Raw genomic sequence first — 24,305 nt, forward strand, 5'->3', positions numbered from 1 at the left:
GGGTTCCTGTTATGCATTTGCTCAACAGCTCAAGTTAATTCATTTTAGAAATGCTCCCTTGGAGAAGGAAAAATGCAGATTTTGGGGCCCGTTCCAGACACTGTCAGGTTTTTAGATTTGGGAAACCCATTCCTTCATTACCAGCCATGTTTAATGTGCAGGTGGAGAAAAGACAGAGCTTTTGGGGTCATTACGGTGGCCACAAAAGGCCTTCTTTACAGTTGTTTTCCACCACCCAGTTTCAAGTGAACATCACTGCAGTCATAAGGACTAGAAGCCTGTTTTTTTTGTTTTGTTTTTTAAATGAAGGCTGTTTTTTTCCTTAGGATAAATAACAAGGGCACTTCTTGGTCCACATAAATGAACTCTGAAGGTTTCAAAAGGTCTGTAGGTTTTGGCTGCACTCTTGCATTTTTTTTGCAGAAAATGCCTTCGGTGCTTTAATATGTAGGAGTGCTGATTCGGAGATACTGCAGTTTATTTATTTGAAAAGGATAATTGTCAAGACCCCCATTTCCTATTTATTAAGCTGATCCTGCTTATTTATCTATTGGCCTAACAGAAGGAAAGAAAATATATGCAGTTGTTAGTTACTGATGTATTAGACTTCAGTGCTCCATAAGGTTTATCTCCTCTAATTGAAACTAAAAAGTCAATAAACAGAAGTTAGCAAAAGCATAAATTAGTTGCAAACAGTTGTGTGTGCTTACAACTTCCAAGTGTGTCTTACAACCATTATGCTGTGTTAGCTTTTTAAAACCTAGTTTGCCTTGTCAGGGTAAATAATGGCCTGTGTCACTTTAATAATATTTTAAAGAAAGAACTTGCAAAGCATAATGCAGTTGAGGGGGACTGGAAAATAGGTCTTTAAGAAGACAGTGGAAGACAATAAGTGTTCTCGTATGCAATAGGCAATATAATGTGCTGTGCAGTATAGTTTCATTGCAAATTAATTCATTTTCTCTGAGATGTTTTCCAGGCACAGTTTTAGCCATCACAATGCCTATTACACAAATCTGTAATCTGCAAAACAATGGAGACAGGAACAAAAGATAGATCTGTGCTTTGTGCAGCAGACAGCACAACTCCAGAGAACAAAGCAGTTCAAAGCAGCTCACATTAGCAGAAGTAACACTAGTACTGGCAATTTATTACACTTTATCAGGCAAAAAAGGGACTTTCAAATCTGTTAGCTTTGACATATGGGGATCAGAAGATAATAGCTAAATGATAGCAGAAAGGAAATCCACTTATTTAAAGAATAGAGAAGGAGGAAAACTGTTTTGCAGAAAGTCATTGAGAATGCTGAGGTTTATTTTTCTTGTTTGGATAGAATCAAAGCAGTCAAAGTTTCAGCGAAGGAACGAGTTTATTGGGTGAAGATCAAAGCTGTCAGGAATATAGAAATAGAGAGGCAAGCACTGAATGAGGAAGAAATTGAGAAATCCTGAGAGAATGTGTACCAGATGCATGAGGCAGCTTCACTTCACAATTTAAGGATTTGGGAGACTCAGAATTTAGTTGTTCTGTATTGTCTGCGGCATCCAGTTAATATGTCCCATCAGTGCAAGGATTTACAATTATACAATGGAACTTCCCTCCTATCTCTCCCCACCCCGTGGTGGCTTTAGGGGAGTGTGACCAGTTTACCAGCACTGGGCACTGAGCTGAATGTGTCACAGAGGGCCCTGCAACAATGACTTAACACAGGAGGCAGGCAGGAGGGCTGCTGAAATTCAATAGCCCAAAGTCTATTGATTAGGTGAAACCCTAGAAGAGATTTAGGTAAGTGCAGAGGGAGGGGAAAGAGGAATTTCACTGTGCAAGCTTAAAGGTAAAGGACCCCTGGATGGCTAAGTCCAGTCAAAGGCAACTATGGGGTTGCAGTGCTCATCTCGCTTTCAGGCCGAGGGAGCTTGTGTTTGTCCACAGACAGCTTTCTGGGTCATGTGGTTTAGACCACAGCGCCACCTGCATCCCTTAAATCTTAAAGCCTTTCACTGATGGAGCACATTGGATCCTGCCCACAGGATCCATGTGTAGCCTCTGACATGCAGCGCTCTACACCAATAGGATAGAATTAAAAAGGGCCTTTGTGTACATATTCTGTAGAATGCAAAAATTAAAAAAAATGCTGAAATTGCAGAAATCCCCATAGATTTATGTTCCTAATGAACAAGATACATTTTCCCATGTTATTTTGTATGAATAAATGAGATTGCATGGGCAAAGCAGCTGTTTTCATGGAACTCAAAGTATACTCAGCTCATTCATTATTCAGGCATCATTCAGATGCCTGTATCATTCACTGGAAATCATGTCAAAACATCTGTGATGTTATTAAAACAGAGGACATGATTCTGTCTCCCCACCCCCCACCCCACTTTCTGAGTCAAGCACCATTGCCCCATAACCCAGCCGCCTGTGAAACATTAGAATTGAATAAGCATTTTCAAAGATCAACATTTCTTGATAAACCGTTTAGCTCATTATGATAAATGAAAAGCCGACAATGGAGATGACAGGAGCATTTGTTAAGCAAATGCACAGCGCATCTTAGAAGGGCAAGGCGGGGAGCAATGAAATGTGTAGACAACAGTTAGGAAGTGCTTCTTAATTGGAATGCAGCGACTCTCTCTTTCCCACCCCCACCCCCACTTGTGTAGAGCTGTTTGGTAAAGCAGGAATATGAAATGTACTGCTATTTTGGAAGCATTAGCTGCTTTAGGTTTTCTCACTCCCTGCAGGACTATCCATGTAAATTAGTTTTGCATCCTGTCAAATCAATAATTGCTTTGCTCATTGGGCCCTCGCAGTAAAATGGTGTTTGTCCAGGTCAGCAGAACTGGTGACATATCTCTCGCCATTGCAAGCAGCAGGGAAATAAAGCAAACAAATCGTCTCGTTTGGATTTGAGCATTCAAAAACTTGGTGTCTGCCTGAGTGATGAAAGAGTATTTTCATGTGCAGACCCGTGCACTTCTTAGCCTATGTAAATGCAAAAACACCCAACAATATGGACCTAAGCCAGGCAGTGATGGCTATTGTCCATTGGGGCTGGTATGGCGGAAAGGAGGCCAACAGTAGGGGGAGCCAGAGCAAACGACAGGCAGAGGCAACTCATTCTAGTTTTGCCTCCATTCTCTTTTTTTTTTAAAAAAAGTTTTTATTTGATTTTACAAATTCTTCCACACAGATGTTATTACAAATATTAGAATTGCACAAGGTTGTTCCGAATCCCGAAACTTCCCCCCTCCCCTTTGTGGGTTCTTTGAATCACTTTTTTAACTGCATGTTGTAAGTCCATCTATTTTACCACCCTCCATTATATCTAAAGTGTATGTGTCATTGCAATAATTATTTAAAGCCTGCCAAAGAGTTCAAGTGGGATGTGGGTGGCGCTGTGGGTTAAACCACAGAGCCTAGGACTTGCTGTTCAGAAGGTCAGTGGTTCGAATCCCCGCAATGGGGTGACCTCCCATTGCTTGGTCCCTGCTCCTGCCAACCTACCAGTTTGAAAGCACATCAAAGTGCAAGTAGACAAATAGGTACCACTCCAGCGGGAAAGGTAAACGGCGTTTCCATGTGCTGCTCAGGTTCGCCAGAAGTGGCTTAGTCATGCTGGCCACATGACCCAGAAGCTGAACGACGGCTCCCTCGGCCAATAAAGCGAGATGAGCGCCGCAACCCCAGAGTCGGTCACGACTGGACCTAATGGTCAGGGGTCCCCTTTACCTTTACCTTTTAAAGTGTTCAAGTGGTCTTTCAAGTACAATATATATTTGTCCCATTCTTTGTTGAAGTTTTGATCCTCCTGATTTCTGATTTTCCTGGTTAATCTTGCCAATTCTGCATAGTGCAATAGTTTCACCTCCCAGTCCGCCCTAGTAGGTATCTTGTCATCTTTCCAGCTGTGGGCAAGAAGCATCCTTGCAGCTGTTGTAGCATACATAAACAGTCTTTTCAGTTCCTTTGGTATCTCTGCACCTACAATTCCTAACCAAAAGGCTTCTGGTTTTTTTAACAAAGGTTATTTTAAACATTTTTTTGGGGGGGGGAGAAATGCAGTTTTGTCTCCATTCTCTTCCCTGCTGAATTCTGCAAGGGGCAGCACTGAGACTAAGCAGAAGTAAAGGTAAAGGGACCCCTGACGATTAGGTCCAGTCGTGACCGAATCTGGGGTTGCGGCGCTCATCTCGCTTTATTGGCCAAGGGAGCTGGCATATAGCTTCCAGGTCATGTGGCCAGCATGACTAAGCCACTTCTGACGAACCAGAGCAGTGCACGGAAACGCCGTTTACCTTCCCGCCGGAGTGGTACCTATTTATCTACTTGCACTTTGACGTGCTTTCGAACTGCTAGGTTGGCAGGAGCAGGGACTGAGCAACGGGAGTTCACCCCATCACAGGGATTCGAACCACCGACCTTCTGATTGGCAAGTCCTAGGCTCTGTGGTTTAACCCACAGCGCCACCACGTCCCTTCGTAAGCAGAAGTACCATGCCCTAAACTGGTTGTAAGTAAGAAAGCAGGCAGGTGGGGAGCAGCTGAAGGTCAAATGTGGTTGGTGGGGCAATACTCCAATTGCTCAAAGGGGTCAGCCGCTACTAACATTGGGTGAAATGTTGCAATGTTCCTTTCTCGCCTCAGTGACAAATTACTCTTCAAGCATAGGCTCCCCAATGACAACTGTTGTGAAATTAGCACAATCCTTCGGGAAGTTTTCCTGCATGTGTCTCATTAAAGTGCCACAAAAGAACACAGTAGCGGCATGTTGTCAAACAGAGCACGGATCAAGTTTTGTTTTCCCAGCAGGTTGGGAGGTGGTTAGAATTTTAACATAAGCATACATAAAGCAAAAGGCAGTTCATTGTATATATGCATGTATTTCTCAGGTTTCCTTCAGCTATAGATACCATTGAGCATTGAAAGAAAACCAATTGGGCACTGGAACCGCATGGTTCCAGATGGTAAACTGTCACTTTATGTTAGACCATTGGTAGGCAAACTAAGGTCTGGGTCTGGATCCGGCCCAATCACCTTCTAAATCCAGCCTGCAAACAATCCAAGAATCAGTGTGTTTTTACATGAGTAGAATGTGTTCTTTAACTTAAAATGCATCTCTGAGTTATTTGTAGGGCATAGGAATTCGTTCATCCCCCCCCAAAAAATATAGTCCCATCCCCCACAAGGTCTGAGGGACAGTGGACTAGCCCCCTGCTGAAAAATTTTGCTGAAATGTTTCCCCTAGCACCCAAGTTTTATGAAAAAGGAAGGCATGAAAGGATTTTAAATGGGCCACAATAACCATTATTTGCTAGCCCACCCTACAATAATCCATATAACAGCAGTTCATAGAGCTGGACTTCCAGATCCTCTGTCAGAGCAAACATGAGTGTTAACAGCATGAGTAATGTTAATCCATCACCAAATAGGTACTCACAGTTTGTTATGGCTCTCTCAGCGGCATCTGCTGTTATTTTTGCCTAGCTGAAGATAGTGGAAGGGTGAAATAGAATTCGTATTAAATTACAGTTAACATTCCACATTCTGTATTTGTAAGGCAAAACATAATCCACAATCCTATTTGCTTTGGAGGTGCCAACTCAGTTCTTACCCACTTGCTAGAGCCAATTTGTATTTAATATATTTTTTTCATGATTTTGGACAGTTGCGTAAGCCACTGTTTGAGAAATGAGACGCTGAAGTCAATACAGGAACTGAGAAATCATTTGTTTTTGGATCTGAGAGGATTAACTCTGAAACATTTCCAGAAACTTTTTCTTACTTGGGATATTGGGAAATTGTGGCACTTTTGTGGAGCTCATATTTTTTATGAGCTAAACCGGAGTAATGTTGAGGCACGATGGATAATCGTGCCCAAGCCCACAAAAGAAATTCCAGATTTTGACTGTAACTGTGTGTCTTACCTTTGTGTGAGATCTGTTCTGTGATACTTAGTCTCTCTTTGATAATCTCCCATATCCCATAAGAGTAGTAGGAGACACTTGCCTTACCCAAGCCATTTAACAACAACAACAAAAACAATTTATTATTTATACCCCACCCATCTGGCTGGGTTTCCCCAGCCACTTAGGTCAGCTTCTAGCAAAATACTAAAAATAATAAAATGTTGGACACTGAAAAGTTCCCTGAACATCCTTCAGATGTTTTCTAAAAGTTGTGTAATTCTTTATCTCCCTGACATCTGATGGGAGATAAGCTTTTTCATATCCTCTCTAATAAGTTTAAACTGAACTACCTCCTGAAATCTCAACACAGTACAGTAGTTTGTTTTCAAAAGAGCACAACCTATGACAACCTCTAAGGTTCTCAATGTTATAGAACTTGAGAGATAGATTTGTATGTCTGGCTTTTCAGGAGGTTTTCTATTTATTTATTTGCAGCATTTTATCCCGCCTCTCTATAAAAGGCAGTTTACAATCAACAGCATAAATCAGTGTAGCTTTAATCTATAAAATAATAATAAAACAGCAATAAACAATGAAAGTACATGGTGAAGCATGCTTACTGTGGTGGGAAATCACCATTGGTTCATTGCCTCGCAGAGTCAATAAACAAGGCATTGAGGCAAAACTTCAAGCTTTATTCTTGGCCAATAATTGTGTCCTTCCAACCTCACAGTTCAGGCAGAAGACACCAATCATACCCATCTATAAGCTTTCATAAATAGGTAACAAGGTACAAATGTAACTATTCACACATGACCCCGTTTTCCATATGACACTCGTTTACAGATTGCACTCTTTCTTTTCAATTTATGGCAACTTCGCTATACTGTGATCGTTGTTTTTCCACAACATTTCTAAGTTACTATGAATACAGCCAGCAAAACAAGTGTTCAAATTGGATTTATGAAGCACATTAAAAAAATATACATTAAAAAGGTTTGTTCTAAACTTTGATGGTCTTGGAGGTGGGCGGTGGGGAAGCGAAGAAGGCATGCACTCCAAAACACAAATTTGAACGACCAAAATACAGTCAAATATTATTATACAGTATATTTTTGGTTAACTGTTTTCTCAAGTCCATCTTTCTTTATTCCTTTATTTAGCTTTCCAACTTGGCATTGAAGCAGTCATGGCTTCTTCATTATAAATCAGGGAAACCAGAGTAGCAAAACTGATTATACCTCACCAACTGCTATTATGATAGCTAAGCATTGCTATTTCCTTCTTGTTTTTCTTTCTTTCTTTCCCCAAAACGCATCTGCAGGTACTTCATAGACTGGAAGAATGATGTGGACAGCTACTTTACTATAGATGAAATGGAAGGAACTATTGCCACAAATGAATTGCTGGACAGAGAGACCACTGCACAGTACAATTTTTCCATAATTGCCAGTAAAGTCAGTAAGTATGGCAGGAAAAGACTCATCCAATATTCTCTTTCCTACATGGTTTGTTCATTTTATGCAAGGTCACATTTGGCCCATTTGGGGGTGGGAAGGTAAAATATATATTTATTTCGTGAGGTTCATGCAGTAATAATTTTGTGTCTCTGCTGTGTGTCAGTGTTTCATCCTTCAAATTCCATACTTCTATGATTCTATGAAATGACTTCCTAAGAGTCGTTAAAGGATTTATAGTTCTTGATTGGGCACTCTGGGCATGCTTTCGCAAAACCAATTGATCACAATTAAAGGTAAAGGGACCCCTGACCATTAGGTCCAGTTGTGACCGACTCTGGGGTTGCGGCGCTCATCTCGCTTTATTGGCCGAGAGAGCCGGCGTACAGCTTCCAGGTCATGTGGCCAGCATGACTAAGCTGCTTCTGGTGAACCACAGCAGCCCATGGAAACGCCGTTTACCTTCCCGCCAGAGCGGTACCTATTTATCTACTTGCACTGATGTGCTTTCAAACTGCTAGGTTGGCAGGAGCAGGGACCGAGCAACAATTAAAGGTAAAGGTAAAGGTACCCCTGCCCGTACGGGCCAGTCTTGACAGACTCTGGGGTTGTGCGCCCATCTCACTTAAGAGGCCAGGGGCCAGCGCTGTCCGGAGACACTTCCGGGTCAGGTGGCCAGCGTGACAAGCTGCATCTGGCGAGCCAGAGCCGCACACGGAAATGCCGTTTACCTTCCCGCTGGTAAGCAGTCCCTATTTATCTACTTGCACCCGGAGGTGCTTTCGAACTGCTAGGTTGGCAGGCGCTGGGACCGAGCAGCGGGAGCGCACCCCGCTGCAGGGATTCGAACCGCCGACCTTTCGATCGGCAAGTCCTAGGCACTGAGGCTTTAACCCACAGTGCCACCTGCGTCCCTGAGCAACAATTAGATGTAGCTAAAAGCAGTGGAATGGAACCTCATCACGACTTGGTCAGTCAGTCAAGGGGACTTGGTTACAACAAGCTTATGCTGGACCTCTCAATACTGTAAACATATTTAATTATATGAAAATCTTGCTAGTTCAAGAACTTCAGTGGATGTCCTGCTTTAGTTATCCCAGTGATCCAGAACATTTGTTCCTGGAACTATATCTCATGTTCTCTCTTCCTGCTCTGCTTTCTTCTTCATCAGATAGTCAATAATGCCCAATTACATTATTCCCCCTCCCCACCCTCCCCTCTCTGACCTTTTATTGCGGTCTTAATGTTGTACCTGATGAGTAAGTTGTGTGTGTTTTAAAAATAAATAGTGATCTTCAAATATCTGAAGGGTTATCACATTGAAGACGGAGCATACCTGTTTGCTCTTGCTCCAAAGGCCAGAACTGAAACCAGTGGGTAAAAATAACAGTGAAGGAAATTTCAGCTAAATATTTGAAGAAACCTAAAGTATGAGCCATTTGATAGTTCGAGGAGTGGGCTCCCTCCTTCAATGGAGGTCTTTAGGCAAAGGCTGTAGTTATATCCTGCACAGCAGATCCTGTCCTGAAGATCAAATAAATGACCTTCTGAGTTTCTCAGTTATTTCCCATCATGGCCTCTTACGTCAATTTGAACACTTATCTCCAAATATGGAAAAATGTCAAGATTGCCCTCCCATTTGTAGTTATAAATAAAGCCCGCCATCTGGACTCCCGTCAACTCTCAGAAACTACAAATGAAATTGGACTTTGCCACTTTCCGTGGAGACTCAGATGAAGGTCAAGAGCAGGTGTCTAAAGGATCAGCTGTGCCTGTCTCATCCCCAGAGCAATCTTGACAGTTGTTTCCTGAAAAGCATCTGTGGCTCTTTGAGATGGAGCATTATTTAGAACCAATGGTGATGCAAGGCTGATGCTTATCTCGCTGCTCTCTCAAAGCAAATAATCTTTACTAGGAGTGATTTGAAATTCTGTCGAGTCTCAAGAGATCAAGTTGGCTTTTTGCTACCAGAATAGATGCTGTGCAGCTTACGCTGATAAAGACAATGATGGGGAATATGTAAGAGAAATGAAGTGACAGATGAATGATTAGTTTTTCTTAGCAAGGCTGGCTGGCTGGCTGACTTTGGGCCATATAATACCAGATCAGAACACTCTGTCTAAAAAAGGCAAACTATAAAATAGTTTCCAGGGTTGGAAATTCTGTTTTGTTCTTTTTACCAAGTTCTTCCATTCAAAGCTATATATATTTTTCTGTCATGACCTGGGTTTAGTTCTCCTGTAGCATGCTGAATGTCAAAGAGGCATAATCTAGCTGAGCCTTCCACCTGGCATGCCAAATTTCTGTGCTAAGAGATTTATTATTACAGTGGTACCTCAGTTTAAGTACTTAATTTGTTCCAGAGGTCTGTACTTAACCTGAAAGTGTTGTTAACCTGAAGCACCACTTTATCTAATGGGGCCTCCTGCTCCTGTTCTTATCCTGAAGCAAAGTTCTTAACCTGAGGTAATATTTCTGGGTTAGCGGAGTCTGTAACCTGAAGCGTATGTAACCTGAAGCGTATGTAACCCGAGGTACCACTGTATTATTATTATTATTATTATTATTATTTATTTATTTATTTATTTGTACAGAGGAGCAAAGGCTCAGAACATAGGCTATATCCTCAACAATGAGGTGGGAGAAGAAGTCTTGAGCACAAGCCCATCTCCCTTTGTGGAAAAGTGTAGATGATCCCAGTCATCTGCACAATCCCATGACCTAGGAAAGTGCTGTCTTCTTAGGGCCTATGTATATGTAGTTTGCACATAGGGTTGGATTACAACTGTTAGTAATAAATAGCTCCCAGTCAAATCAGTGGGATTTAACTTGGGCTGCAAACCTAAATGTGTCCATATAGAAGTAAGTCCCATGGAATAAAATGGGGCTTTCTCCCAGGAAACTAAGGTTAGGATTGCAGTCTTAGTCATGGCTAACTTTTCACATTGATGTCTATGACGCACAGCGTAAATAAATAATGCAGAGTCATCTTCAGTAAAAGAATAAAAGCTTTACTGAGTTAAAGTAAACTTGTTTGCAAATAACAGCATAGTGAAAAGAAGATTAAACTAGCTTCAGAGCATACACAGGGTTACATAGCGTCTCCATTGAGCACAGGCTTCACAGGACACAGGCTCCACCACACACACAGTAGCTGACTGACACTGACACAATGTGTCAGACACTGAGTTTGCCTGCAAGCAGATACAATACTGTGAGAATGAGTCACAGTGACTCAGCATGCTAAACGGTTCTGCAGCTTTTCAGCATTTCACAACATTTCTAGACTCCTTTACGGCTTCTGCTCTCAAATACCTTTATCCCATGACAGTCCATGGGGCATAAACTCAGATAATTTGCAGCAGCATCCTAACTTCCCCTGGCCAACAGGACTTTATGGAGTGACAGGACCACCAATGCAGCCATAGCAGGGAGGGCAGAAGATGAGGCAGGATGATGAGGTCTCAGTGCCATCACATGACAGCAGTGAGGCCAGCTTGGGATCCAGTGAATCCCATGATGGCAGCCCTACTCCTTCTTGCCTTCAGAATGTCCCCCATTTCAGGACCTTTCCACTGGCTCCTGCCCACCCACACGTTTGAAAGGCAGAAGGGGGAGGTTCAAGTGCTGTAATCCTTGTATCACTCTGGCATGTGGCTGGCTTAGCTGTGAGATCTGGGCAGAAAGATGCCTTGGCTCATCTCACACACCCTCCAGTATAAGAGGCATTTGGATTGCCCTGCTATGTTTGGATTTAACCTATAGATTCCAGGTGATGTGGAGTTAATGCAAAGGGAAATGGGGCTATACGTGCAAGAGAGGACATTTGTAACTACCGTGGTACCTCGGGTTACAAACACTTTGGGTTACAGACTCCGCTAAACCGGAAGTATTACCTTGGGTTAAGAACTTTACCTCAGGATGAGAACAGAAATCGGGCGGCGGTGGCAGCAGGAGGCCCCATTAGCTAAAATGGTACCTCAGATTAAGAATGGACTTCCAGAATGAATTAAGTTTGTAACCAGAGGTACCACTGTATTGTGTTGTAACTAAGTATTGTAACTCTTTTCCCACATCCTACTTATAGCACTGCCGGTTTTAGCCCATAAAGGGGAAGTGCTAAATGTTTCTATATAAGCATGCTTAAATTATATAGCTTGGTGCTCTGTCCCAACTTCATATGACTGTTAGGTGCAACCCCTCTTGAGTGAGCAATTTGCCAGACCAATATGAAAGACCATGTATCGGTAATTACACCTTTCACTGCCTTATGTGAATATATAATGTTGCTTCAGATATCGTAAGTATTCCATACCTAATTTTTTTTTAATTTCTTTTTCTTAATAGGCAATCCACTATTAACCAGCAAGGTCAATGTCATCATAAATGTCCTAGATGTTAATGAATTTCCTCCTGAAATTGCAGTGCCCTATGAGTCCTATGTGTGTGAAAATGCAAGGCCAGGACAGGTATCTCTCTCCTTTTTAATGTTACCTGTGGATGTAGTCATGAGGAATGATTGTAATCATGTGCAGTGGTTAACCAACCACAAAAGCAACTTAAACGATAACTATTGGTCTTGTACCTTTTGAGTATTTGAGGTATTTTATTTACTTATATATTGAATGCATTTCTAAAGAGAGAGGGCTGCACTGAAAACAACTCAGAATAAAAATAATACTTATCTGAGCAATGCTTACAACAACCCTGAAAAGTGAGCCAGTATTATCCTATCCCTCTGTTGTATATTGGGAGCTAAAGCTGGGGAAACAGTCTCTTTGTCAAAAGCTACATAGCAAGCTGGGGACGCGGGTGGCGCTGTGGGTAAAACCTCAGTGCCTAGGACTTGCCGATTGTATGGTCGGCGGTTCAAATCCCCGCGACGGGGTGAGCTCCCGTCTTTCAGTCCCAGCTCCTGCCCACCTAGCAGTTCAAAAGCACCCTTAAAAGTGCAAGTAGATAAATAGGTACCGCTTTATAGCGGGAAGGTAAACGGCGTTCTGTGTGCTGCCCTGGTGCAGGCTCGCCAGAGCAGCGATGTCACACTGGCCATGTAACATGGAAGTGCCTGCGGACGGCGCCGGCTCCCAGCCTCTAGAGTGAGATTGAACGCACAACCCTAGAGTCTGTCAAGACTGGCCCGTACGGGCAGGGGTACCTTCACCTTTACCTTTACATAGCAAGTTTGTGGCTGGGATGCTATTTTAACCAGGAACTTTCTAGTTTTTAGTGAATCCCATTAGTCACAGTCTTAAAACTGCATTTATTGGATCAGGCAGACATACCCTGCGACCCACCAAGCCAAGCACAGACCACAAACTACATTGTGGCCTATTAAAGGCTTGAAAAACCACCTCTTATAGCTCCCTGCCTGGGACTGCCAGAAACAGGGTGTATGTTCAGCACCTGGCAGACTTGAATGTATAGACAGCAGGGTGAATAGACAGCAGGGTGAATAGTCATTCAGGCTTGTATTTGATAACTGCATTTCTTGTATGGTGGACACCTTAAAAGATAGTGTATCGACTGTTCTGCAAATTAACTGTGACTCTCCAAAAGATGTATTCAGCCACCATATATAGCTGGCCCCCAGGGATCCACTGAAGTTAGGCAGTATAATCACAAGTTCCCCTTGCCTGGGAACAAAACTCATAAAAGACAGCAATTTCCTTGCCAGGATGAGCAAAACGTTAGCAGACTGAAAAATAAAATATACGGCCAGTGTAAATTCTGCTAACCCTGCTTCTCATTCCCACCCCCACCGGTCATTAAGTTTTCCCAAACCCTACTTTTCTTGAGGTGCTGCTCAATGGTAATAAACATAAGAATATCTGCACTGTTATATTCTACCATATATAGTCCTGTTTATAAGCCTTGCAGAATCAAATGGAGAGTTCCAAGACTCTGGGCACTTTAAAAAAACAAAAAAACCCCCACCATCATTCAACACAATTGCCCAGAGGAGATGGGATTTGCAGCCTCAACAATTCTGTTACTTGAATTACTACACCTATGGAGAAAAAAAAGAAAAAAAACATCTCCTCAGTATAGATAGTAACTGGTTTAAATAACTGCCCATGGCAACTGCTTAAAGAGCCCCTTCCACAGTGTTTGCTTCTGTGTGGCATGTAATAAATGCATAGAAGTGCTACTGAAATTGTCTGAAATGATCAAAGTGTCAGCAATTGTAGGAGAATGCTTGCAGCCATCCGCATATGAGCTGGTCCAAGTGCAAGGATAAGCAGGAGATCGGTGTCATGTGGCAGAGTGTGCTAACTTGGTAGGCTGTAGGCCTTGCAGCTTAGCCTTCACTCAAGGCTGATGGCAGAGGTTGAAGTGAATGGAGGGTGGTCAAACTTTGCCATGCTTGTTATGGATCTATCTATCTATCTATCTATCTATCTATCTATCTATCTATCTATCTATCTCTATATCATTTTTGATGATAAGCAATGTCCAGACTCAAAACTGAAAACATATCTAAAATCTCATATTTATTCACTTTGTTCCTTATAGAGAGCACAAGTTTCTCCCTATTAACATTTAGGGATTTCTTCTGTATTTCATTTCAGACAAAACAAAAAAATTCCTTCCAGTAGCACCTTAAAGACCAACTAAGTTAGTTATTGGTATGAGCTTTCGTGTGCATGCACACTTCTTCATTTCAGACAGATCACAATAACATACACTGTCCTCAGCAGCATCCTGTGAAGTTTCTCAGCAGCTATTCACCTCACACACACTGAGAGAGAAGCAGAAAGCAGTTAAAAATGACAGTTACTTGAGTAACAGTCACAACAGAATGGAATGCCTCTCTCATATGACTCACAGTCAGCCAATCACAGGAGAGAGCTATTGCCAAAGAAAGAACTCCATGCAATTTAACATAAGCAAACATTCCCATTTCAGGACATTAAACCATTGCCTCCCTTTGGTTATTTTTGCCCACAGGAAAAGACCGGCTCAGATTACTGTCAGGGCAAACAATTTCACTTTTTCTTCTATTATTGTTTGCACAATTTCTTTCCCACCCTGTATCATAAATGATCTCAGGGTGGGTAACAACAATTTAAAATACGGTGGTACCTTGGTTCTCAACTTAATCCATTCCTGGAGTCCACTTGACTCCTGAAACTGTTTGAAAGCCAAGGCACGACTTCCAATTGACTGCAGGAGGTTCCTGCAGTTAAGCGGAAGCCACGTCGGATATTTGGCTTCTGAAAAACGTTCACAAACCGGGATACTTACTTCCAGGTTTGCGGCATTCGGGAGCCAAAACACATGAGTACCAAGGCATTTGAGAACCAATGTACGACTGTACAAGCAATCAAAGAAAGAACAATATCTTTCACATGCCAATAGTTTGCCATTCACTGAGGAAAAAGGTGAAAACCTCTCAACCAAGGGGAAGCTGTGACTGAGAGAAAAATTCATTCCTAGTCATGTAAACCAGTGGCCGACTCTCAAAACTGAGGGAGGGAGGGCTGGGAAATCCTACTATAAGGGAAGGAATGCTACAATGGTGGGCAACATTGATTTTTAAGAGGTCAGCCGCCATGCCCCTGAGGGGCCCAGTGCAATCCTGGGCTGGATTGGTCCCTCACCTGGCCATAGCTGCTAAGCAAGTCGACCCCAACCTGGTGATATACTGAACCATAAGGACATGAATATTCCAGAAAACCTCAGCAACTAAACCAACTTACAGTCAAATGAAGTCAGATCTCTTCCAGAAAATTGCTACAGAGGTTTTGAACACTGCAGCCTATGTTAACTTTAAGCTTTACATTTTGAGTTTCTCTCTTTCGGGAGATATGTTAGTGAAACCCTTCTTTTTTCTGAAAACATGTGTTTCAGTTTGGTGCATTATGTCCAAATTAATGTACTACAACATGGTAATCAAATTAAGACATTTCCTTTCACACAGAAATGGGTGCTGAAGTTTTTATTCCATTGTGGTTTTAGGTCATTCAGATTGTCGGTGCAGCAGACAAGGATTTGTCACCTGCTGGACAAAGATTCTCCTTTCGACTCTCTCCTGAGGTGTCTACAAAGCCAAATTTCACAGTCCACGATTTCAGAAGTAAGTTTCTATTTTGGATGATGATGATAACAATTGTTTTGTTCAGTTATTCGGGTGGCTGCAGCCTTCTGTTTATATGTGAGACAGTGAGCTGCTTCAATATGCAATTGTTTTCCAGATATCACACAAGGGAGATGAGAACAGTGCTTTACAGACTAAGGAGTGTTGGGGGTCTACTAGACAAAAAAGGTGGTGGAGTTCCATCAGCTTGACCATCATGGTGAAAGACTCCAAAGCAAGGGAGAAAGGGGAGGAGAAAAATAGGTTTGGAGTAACTGAAGGATAACTGAAATACCCATAACCATCTGTACAGTACTATGCTTAGTAGCATAGTCTTAGCATAGGATGACTCTAGTTGGGTGTGTAATATTTATTAATCATATCAAGAGCCACTGTGGACACAGAGGAAGATAGTTGAGTCCTGCAGATTCATTTTGATTCTTTATGTGTTTTCATAATCTAAGGTACATTTAATCCTTAAAACTAATGTAATTTATTTCCTCAAAATTACTGGCCCCTACCAGAAAGGTGCACAATTAATGACAGCACTTCTTCACACTAAAGGGAATGTGGTCCATATCTTACCTGTGCATCTTGTGACATTCTTGGCCAAATACCGGTAATTCTCACCAACTATACTGGCCTTTACAGATGGATGAATCCATCTTCCCCCCCCCCCCCCAGCCATTGTCCCTTTCACACATTTTCACAATGTTTCATTCTGTATCTATCTGCATTTTTTAAAAAAAAAAACTGCATGAAAATTTGCATTTTGATGTAAAAATATGCATCTCTAATTGTATTCTCCCTGAAACTATGCATTTCTAAGGTTCAGCTCAGGCTATTTCATATCAAAAGTCACAAAGCCCTATTGGGTCTGCCACATCCTTGGTGATGTTGGCTCTCTTAAACATCTGAATAGACGAACATACATGACCGGTGGGGTGTGGCCTTGCTGGGTCACAGGTTGTACAGGCTTACAAGAGAGCAGATGCCACTGGATTCCATCTCATATCAGCCCCAGCAACCATGACCAAGTGCCAGGGATGATGAGAGTTGGAGTCCAGCACCACCTAGAACACACCATGCTGGATACTCCTGCTATAGAGTACCAGAGTCTGCTGGACCCAACCCTTCAAAATGGCCACAGACATTAGCTTCCTGCCCTGCCCAGTTTGTTTCTGCTTCAAATCCATCAAAGAGACAGAATAGTGAGCTGAGCAAGATAAGGAAAAGCTGTTACCCACTATGTACTTTAGTGATGCTATAAATATAAAATGCTAGACATATATTTCACTTGTGGTTTCAATGGTGGTGCAAATCTGACAATTAATTTGCACCGTACCACCAAGCAAACCTCAGATTATATCACATCTGTGAAGAATAATGCTAGACTGTAGGGTGGTGAAAAGTACAGAGATTGTCTCCCCTGCGTTCAGTCTGAATTGGACTCATACATTCTTTTTTTAAAAAAATAAATTTTTATTAAGATTTTTGCATTACAAAATAGAAAAAGAAAAAAAAAATACAAAATAAAAATTGTTAAAAACAATCAATCTTTTCATCACATTATTTTTCATTTACTTGTTTCTCGGACCTCCATACCTCCCTTTTTTGTATTCCAATTCAAATTTATTAGCTCAGCAGTTTCTTTCCCTCTTTATTCTACCCAGATATTTAAATCTTAAATTATTATAACCTTGAGTTTTTACTTATACCATTTTTTCATATTCTTTTATACCATTACAGCTAGAAACCACTTAATTTCAATCCAACATCATTCTAAGATTCATTAATTTTACAGTGTCTCTGTAGATAGTCTTTAAATTTCTTCCACTGACACTTCTCCCTGATCTCGGATCCTGCCAGTCATTCCCGCCAATTCCATGTAATCCATCACCTTCATCTGCCATTCTTCCAGAGTGGGTAAATCTTGTGTCTTCCAATATTTTGCAATAAGTATTCTTGCTGCTGTTGTAGCGTACATAAAGAAAGTTCTATCCTTCTTTAACACCGATTGGTCAACTATGCCCAGGAGGAAGGCCTCTGGTTTCTTCAAGAAGGTATATTTAAATACCTTTTTCAATTCATTATATATCGGCTCCCAGAAAGCCTTAATCCTTGGGCATGTCCACCAAAGGTGAAAGAATGTACCTTCAGTTTCTTTACATTTCCAACATTTATTATCGGGCAAATGATAGATTTTTGCTAGCTTGACTAGGGTCATGTACCACCTGTATATCATTTTCATAATATTCTCTCTTAAGGCATTACATGCCGTAAACTTCATACCTGTGGTCCATAACTGTTCCCAGTCAGCAAACATAATATTGTATCCAACATCTTGTGCCCATTTAATCATAACAGATTTCACCGTTTCATCCTGAGTATTCCATTTCAACAGCATGTTATACATCCTTGACAAATTCTTAATTTTGGGTTCTAACAGTTCTGTTTCTAATTTTGATTTTTCCACCTGGAAGCCAATTTTCTTATCCAAATTATATGCCTCCATTACTGATAATAATGGAGCCAATCTCGCACTTTGTTCTTTAGTTTCTCAAAACTCTGCAGTTTTAGTCTATCTCCATCTTGTTCCAAAATTTCCCAATATTTCGGCCATTTAGCCTCCATATTGAGCTTTTTCTGAGCTTTCCCTTCCATCGGTGACAGCCACCTTGGGGTTTTATTTTCCAGTAGATCCTTGTATCTTATCCAAACATTAAACAATGCTTTCCTAACAATATGGTTTTTAAATGCTTTATGCGCTTTGACCTTATCATACCACAAATATGCATGCCATCCAAATACATTATTAAAACCTTCCAAATCCAAAATGTCTGTGTTTTCGAGAAGTAGCCATTCTTTCAACCAGCAGAAAGCTGCTGATTCATAATAAAGTTTAAAGTCTGGCAGGGCAAATCCACCTCTTTCCTTTGCATCCATTAATATTTTAAATTTTATTCTAGGCTTTTTGCCCTGCCAGACAAATCTTGAAATATCTCTCTGCCACTTCTCGAAACAATCAATCTTGTCCACAATTTGCAATGCCTGAAACAAAAACAACATTCTAGGGAATACATTCATTTTTATAACAGTGATACGGCCCAGCAAGGAAAGTTTCAAATTTGACCATATTTCTAAATCTTTTTTCACTTCACCCCAGCATTTTTCACATTCTAGCCAAGTCCTTACCAACTTTGCACGTACTAAAGAATTAGATGGTAGCTATGATAAGCTATATCAGAACTATTTTTCTAGAAAAAGAGTTGTGGGAACTCATCACAAACACCTCCCTCGTTCTCTTGCAATGGTGCCCATCTGTGAGGTGGCGGAACCCAATTGAAAGGTGCCGGAACTGAGTTCCGTCTTAAAAAAAGGTCCTGAACTATACAATATGCATAACATGGCATGTGTGATCCAGCCTTGAAATCTTTTTCATGCAGGACAGCCTGCGGCCCTCTGTGTGGTACTGAACTACAACTCCCCACAATACCCAACCTTTCACAATGCTAGATGAGGCTGATGGGAGTTGGAGTCCCAAAACATCTGGAGGGCAAAGGCTGCTGTAACGTAACTGGGCTGCAACCTGCACAAGGCCTACTTATAATGTCATAACATCTACCCGCAGACTTTCCCCTAAAAGCAACACTTGTCTTCAGATACTCAGCAACTGATGGCTCCACTGGGATCTGAGCCTATCTACAAGGAAACAGGATCTGTCAGTTCATCTCTCAATTCTTTTGCAGCAGCATTCAAAGAGGGAAGAAAAAAACATCCAGTATAGAGAGACATGTAATGTTGCGGGAGATGCTGTGAACTAGCGAGTGTTGGAGAGATAATAAGGCAGGAGAGAGAGAGCACCGCAGGCAATCCCAATCAGACCTGCCAGCAAATTGGTTTCTAATCTCACTCCCTGCTTAATCCTTTTAATCTCTACATCAGTTTTCTCCCTCACTGGGTTTCTTTGATTCAGGGGAAAGGCGCCATAACCCAGCCCCTACCAGGGAAAGTGAGAGAAACACCACTCTCAGAGGCCTGCATTCGCCTTAATCAGAGATCTGGCAAATGTTCTAATGGTATTGAGTGTCTAGTTTGATTTCTGGTGGGACTTTTCTTAATCATCTCTTCTGAGCAGGTGCTGCATGAGGGAAGGTTTCCTACCTTTCTAAGGTGCCTCCAGTGGAAAGCCAGAAAGCCACATTTCCCTTCCCACTGGAGAACTGAATGGCAATCACAGTCATTGAAGGGCATCCAGGCAGACCTGAGGAAAAGCAAGAGATGTGGCAAAGATAGTTACCCCATGGTAGTTTGGGGGGTTTTTGGTTGTTGTTTTTCATCTTTTCTGTGTGCTATGACAAGCCTGCTGTCAAACTGAGCCAGATTTATAGGAGAAGAGTCACAGTAATTACCATTTGCCCAGGGAAGAGAGGAGAGGATTCCATTACCTGGCATCTCATTTGAATGTGATGCTTTGGGTAATGATGAAGCAAAGAAACTATACTGGTTGTGGAACCTCAAATAGGCCATGTCGGAGTGTGAAGGTGCATGAGAGATTGACATTGGAAGAAGCAGATTGATTTCCCCTCCTCTCCCTCCCACAATGCCTAGAAATAGGGAGTGCATGATACGATGGCACCCCATTGCAATTTTTCCCCACCCTCATTCCACGTTATTGACAGTGAAGAAGCTTACAACATGATTTCACACCATTTCCATTAGTTTACATTACAGGGGAAGGGGAGGGAGAAAAGGGGTGGTCTTGCTTTCAGTGCACATGAACTGCAATGTCAGGCATAAGTTTCTCAATGTTCTGCATTTTTTTTTTCAAATCATGACACCAAGGAGAGAACAAGAACCTTATCTGTAGCGTTCTTTTGTTTCCCCCTCCAGACAACACAGCTGGAATTGTGGCCAGGAGAAGTGGGTACAGCCGCCGGCAGCAGGAGTTATATTTCCTTCCAGTTGTGATAGAAGACAGCAGCTACCCCATACAAAGCAGTACAAACACAATGACAATCCGGGTTTGCAGATGTGACTCTGATGGCACCATCCTCTCGTGCAATGTCGAGGCAATCTTCCTGCCAGTCGGACTCAGCACAGGGGCCTTGATTGCAATCCTCTTGTGCATTGTTATACTTCTAGGTTAGTACTCCTTTACAGAAAGAAGTTTCACTGGTACTACATAGTCTATTCCTCAGTGTTGTTATGAAATTCCCAAAAGGCAGCTCCTGTAAGCTGCTTTTAGGGGTGGGAGTTTTCGTGAGCACAGCCATATTGCATTAGATAGCATGTACTGAAACTCGGATCCGGTGAATGGCACGAGAGGGCGGCCTCCCCACCATGTTGGAGTTTAAATTCACCATGGACATGCTCCCATCGGTGCTGCTTGGTTAGTGAGACCCGCTCCTTGAGCAGGGCCCTGCCCAGTGCCGACGGCATGGAGCGTGATAGTCTCTAGCCCTCAGCTGGGTCACGCAGGACTCAGAGTCCGGCCACAATGTCACCCACCAAATAAGGTAAGCAGACTTTTTCAAAGGAGTGTTTGATGGATTCTCCAGATTCCACTGGTTCCCCCAGAAATTCCCAGATGTGTAGTTAAGGTTATTCTATTTGGGAACCACTCTGGAATAAAGGGGGGGAGCAATGTACTAAATGTTGTATACAGTCATACCCTTGGTTGTCAAACTGAATCTGTTCTGGGAGTCCGTTCGACTCCCTAAACGGTTTGAAAACCAAGGCACGGCTTCCTATTGGCTACAGGAGCTTCCTGCACTCAATCGGAAGTCGTGTCAGACATTCGGCTTCCAAAAAAGTTCGCAAACCGGAACACTTACTTCCGGGTTTGCGGCATTCAGGAGCCAAAACGTCTGAGTACCAAGACATTCGACAACCAAGGTACGACTGTATACTTAATATGAGCATTAGCAATAGAAGTTGCATATAGCATATATGATAGAGTACGTGATATATACTCTGCAGTATATTATCTTAGGATGTACATGCCCAGTTGTCTCAGACTCAGAGACGTGAACCTCCTGATCTGAGACTTTCTGAACTCTTAAAAAAAAGGATGGTATCTCTGGCTCGCCTTATGCTGGGGTGTGTCTTAGACTGATCAAGGTCTTATGGAGCCTAGAGGTAATGTATTCAGCACTATTTTGAATTCTGAATGGCCTGAAAATAAGACTTGGGTGGGAGGCAGTTACCGTATTTTTCGCTCTATAGGATGCACTTTTTCCCTCCTAAAAAGCAAGGGAAAATGTGTGTGCGTCCTATGGAGCGAATGCAGGGGGGGTCAGGCAGGAAAAGCTGTCAAGAGCCACACACAAGCTCCATGCATCTCTCGGGCTTTTCCCCAGGAGGGAGAAGGGACTGACTTGCCGCATCAGTCCCTTCTCCCACCTCCTAGAAAAGCCAACAGAAGCCACACAACCCCTTTAAAGAGTGTGCGGCTTCTGCGGGCTTTTGCGGGAGGTGGGGGTATTCCCCCACCTCCCGCAAAAGCAGGGAGAAGTTCTGGGAGAAGCGCCAGGCTGCCTGCAGCTTGTTTGCTGCTCCCAGAGCTGGGGAGGGGGGTCATATTTTTTCCCTTGATTTCCCCTTCTGAAAACTAGGTGCGCCCTATGGAGCGAAAAATACGGTAGGTTCATTTGGTAATTACACCCAGTTCATGCAATGTTTAAAGGTGTCCATCTAAATAATCCTTTGCTTTGCTGCTTCCAATGCTACCTTTTTTTACCAGTCTCTGTAACAAAGGTAATTTGCATCTAGTAAGACCTCTGTCTAAAAGCTATCTTATTAACCCTCATTTTACACAGGAAACTGCTTAAATTGGTTTCTTGAACAAAAGCCCAATAAGCTCTGAATGGGGAGTCAGAATATGCCTACCTGCCCCATGGTACATGATTATTGCAGGCTTTTAGGGCCTTTGTATCCAAGGTTGCCTATTTCCTTTACAATTAAAGGCTAGTAAAGGGGGAATAAGACATAATAGTTATCAAGCTCACACACCACATTAGCTTGGACAATTCCCTGCAATGCACTGAGGAGTTTAAAGGCAGAGAAATGACAATGAGAACCTTAACCACAGGTATTAGATTTACGTGGCAAAATGTTAGCATGGCACCATCAACTGTGAATGGGTACTGTGTTTGTGTGTTAAGTGGAGCTGTTATAATCATTGTTGCAAAGCACTTACAGATGTGTGGGTTGTAGTTTTAGGGTTTTGTTATTTTATTTTTTTTACAATCCAACAGCATATACATTTTGTTAAATAAACATAATACGGAATAATCAAAATCTATAAACTGCAGCAAAAAGTGGCTTCTTTAAAAAATAAATGCCCAGGCTTCCATTCTGTTAAAAACAGAAAAAATAAATCTGATCTTTCCCCATTTCATAGTTGTCAGGAAAGCAGAAAATCCATGTGCGCCATTTGCAGTTGACGATGCCAGGCCTGCATTTTGCCATTTCAACTCAGGTCCTGTTTATACCTGAGATCAAAAAGTAATTTGTGACTCACCCCAGACAGTTCCTAGATATTAGAAGGTGATGCAGTATTTTATTGGAAGAAAGCCGGACTCCTTCTGCTCTTAATTTACCATTCTCTTCTTGTCTTAGTCATCGTGGTGTTGTACGTGGCGCTGAGGCGGCAGAAGAAAAAAGACACTCTCATGACCTCTAAAGAAGACATCCGAGACAACGTCATCCATTACGATGATGAAGGAGGTGGCGAAGAGGACACTCAGGCTTTCGACATCGGGGCTCTGAGGAATCCAAAAGCAATTGAGGATAACAAAATACGCAGGGATATAAAGCCAGATGCTCTCTGCTTACCTCGCTCAAGACCACCCGCAGAGGACAACACAAATATCAGAGATTTCATAAATCAAAGGCTGAGAGAAAATGACGGCGATCCCTCAGCACCCCCTTATGACTCACTAGCGACATACGCTTATGAAGGAAATGGATCTGTGGCCGAGTCTCTTAGCTCTATAGATTCGCTTGCAACCGAGGCAGATCAGGATTATGACTATTTGAGTGACTGGGGACCACGTTTTAAAGTCTTAGCAGACATGTTTGGAGAAGAAGAAAGTTATAATCCGGATAAAGTCACTTAGCTGGGGGCAGGGAGGGGGGAAGAAATGTAAACCTACAACAAATTTTAAAATAAACAAGCTTTATAGGAAAGGATTCCTTTGATTATAAGAGACAGCAGCTGTCCCAGTGAGCTCCTATATTTATCATACCGTCAATCTTGGTTTACCTATTTGTCGAGGGAAGGAGCATCCTTGACAATCTGTTTCCTTTCTTGGTGGATTTTGTTTTTTATTATTACTTTGGAATCACACTGAGACAACCTCAGGCCTATTAGCTACAATTTACCGATACAACACAGAAAGAAGGATAGCTTTCCGGCATGGTGGTGGAAGGGTGGTAGATTTTTCTTAATTCCACTGAAGTGCCTATTGAAACTCTTACTATTTAAAGTGGAAATGACTGCAGCAAATGGCGCTAAGGGAAACTGACATAAAGAGGACATTAACTTTTATGTCGAGAAGCAATAGCCGCACGCTGACTTCTGGTTCTTTTTTTTAAAAAAAGTGTAGAACAGTGGCTGGATTCTGTCTGTCCAGCGATTGCAACTCGATGGAGATGGTGTTCTGTTTGGTTTTGTTTTTTAACCAAGGAAGCAAGTTGTCTGCCAGGACATCACATTTCTTATGCCTACACTTCACAAGGGAAAGTTTTAAAAAGCTGTTATTCCAATTCAAGTTGTAAAGCCCACAGTCTTTAACTGAAGTCAATGAATATTTAAAATGTTCATCAAAATGTTACACTTTTTCAAGAATTA

The 24,305-nt window shown here is 42.1% G+C and overlaps 1 protein-coding gene and 1 long non-coding RNA gene across 9 annotated transcripts in view; one reads left to right on the forward strand and one right to left on the reverse strand.

Annotated features, from left to right (window-relative positions):
- Positions 1-24,043, forward strand: part of CDH12 (cadherin 12) — a 652,231-nt gene extending 628,188 nt beyond the window's left edge. For 7 of the 8 annotated variants that reach the window (XM_083747240.1, XM_083747239.1, XM_083747238.1 and 4 more), the window contains 5 exons: positions 7,236-7,372; positions 11,716-11,837; positions 15,331-15,448; positions 20,342-20,593; positions 23,072-24,043. In XM_083747240.1, the coding sequence (XP_083603366.1) occupies positions 7,236-7,372; positions 11,716-11,837; positions 15,331-15,448; positions 20,342-20,593; positions 23,072-23,571 (1,129 nt within the window). In that variant the 3' untranslated portion in view covers positions 23,572-24,043. Of the gene's footprint in view, positions 1-7,235; positions 7,373-11,715; positions 11,838-11,951; positions 11,970-15,330; positions 15,449-20,341; positions 20,594-23,071 lie in introns of those variants that run through there. The other variant, XM_083747245.1, reaches the window with a different exon arrangement.
- Positions 3,248-14,966, reverse strand: LOC310848472. Its single transcript, XR_014566434.1, has 5 exons — positions 14,900-14,966; positions 6,548-6,680; positions 5,443-5,489; positions 3,742-3,936; positions 3,248-3,368 (listed from the first exon to the last, which is right to left on the reverse strand). It is a non-coding gene; the product is annotated as an uncharacterized lncRNA (long non-coding RNA).
- Positions 24,044-24,305: the final 262 nt, after the last annotated feature.

This window comes from Podarcis gaigeae, assembly GCF_964106915.1.
Source record: "Podarcis gaigeae genome assembly, chromosome: 7".
NCBI lineage: Eukaryota > Metazoa > Chordata > Lepidosauria > Squamata > Lacertidae > Podarcis > Podarcis gaigeae.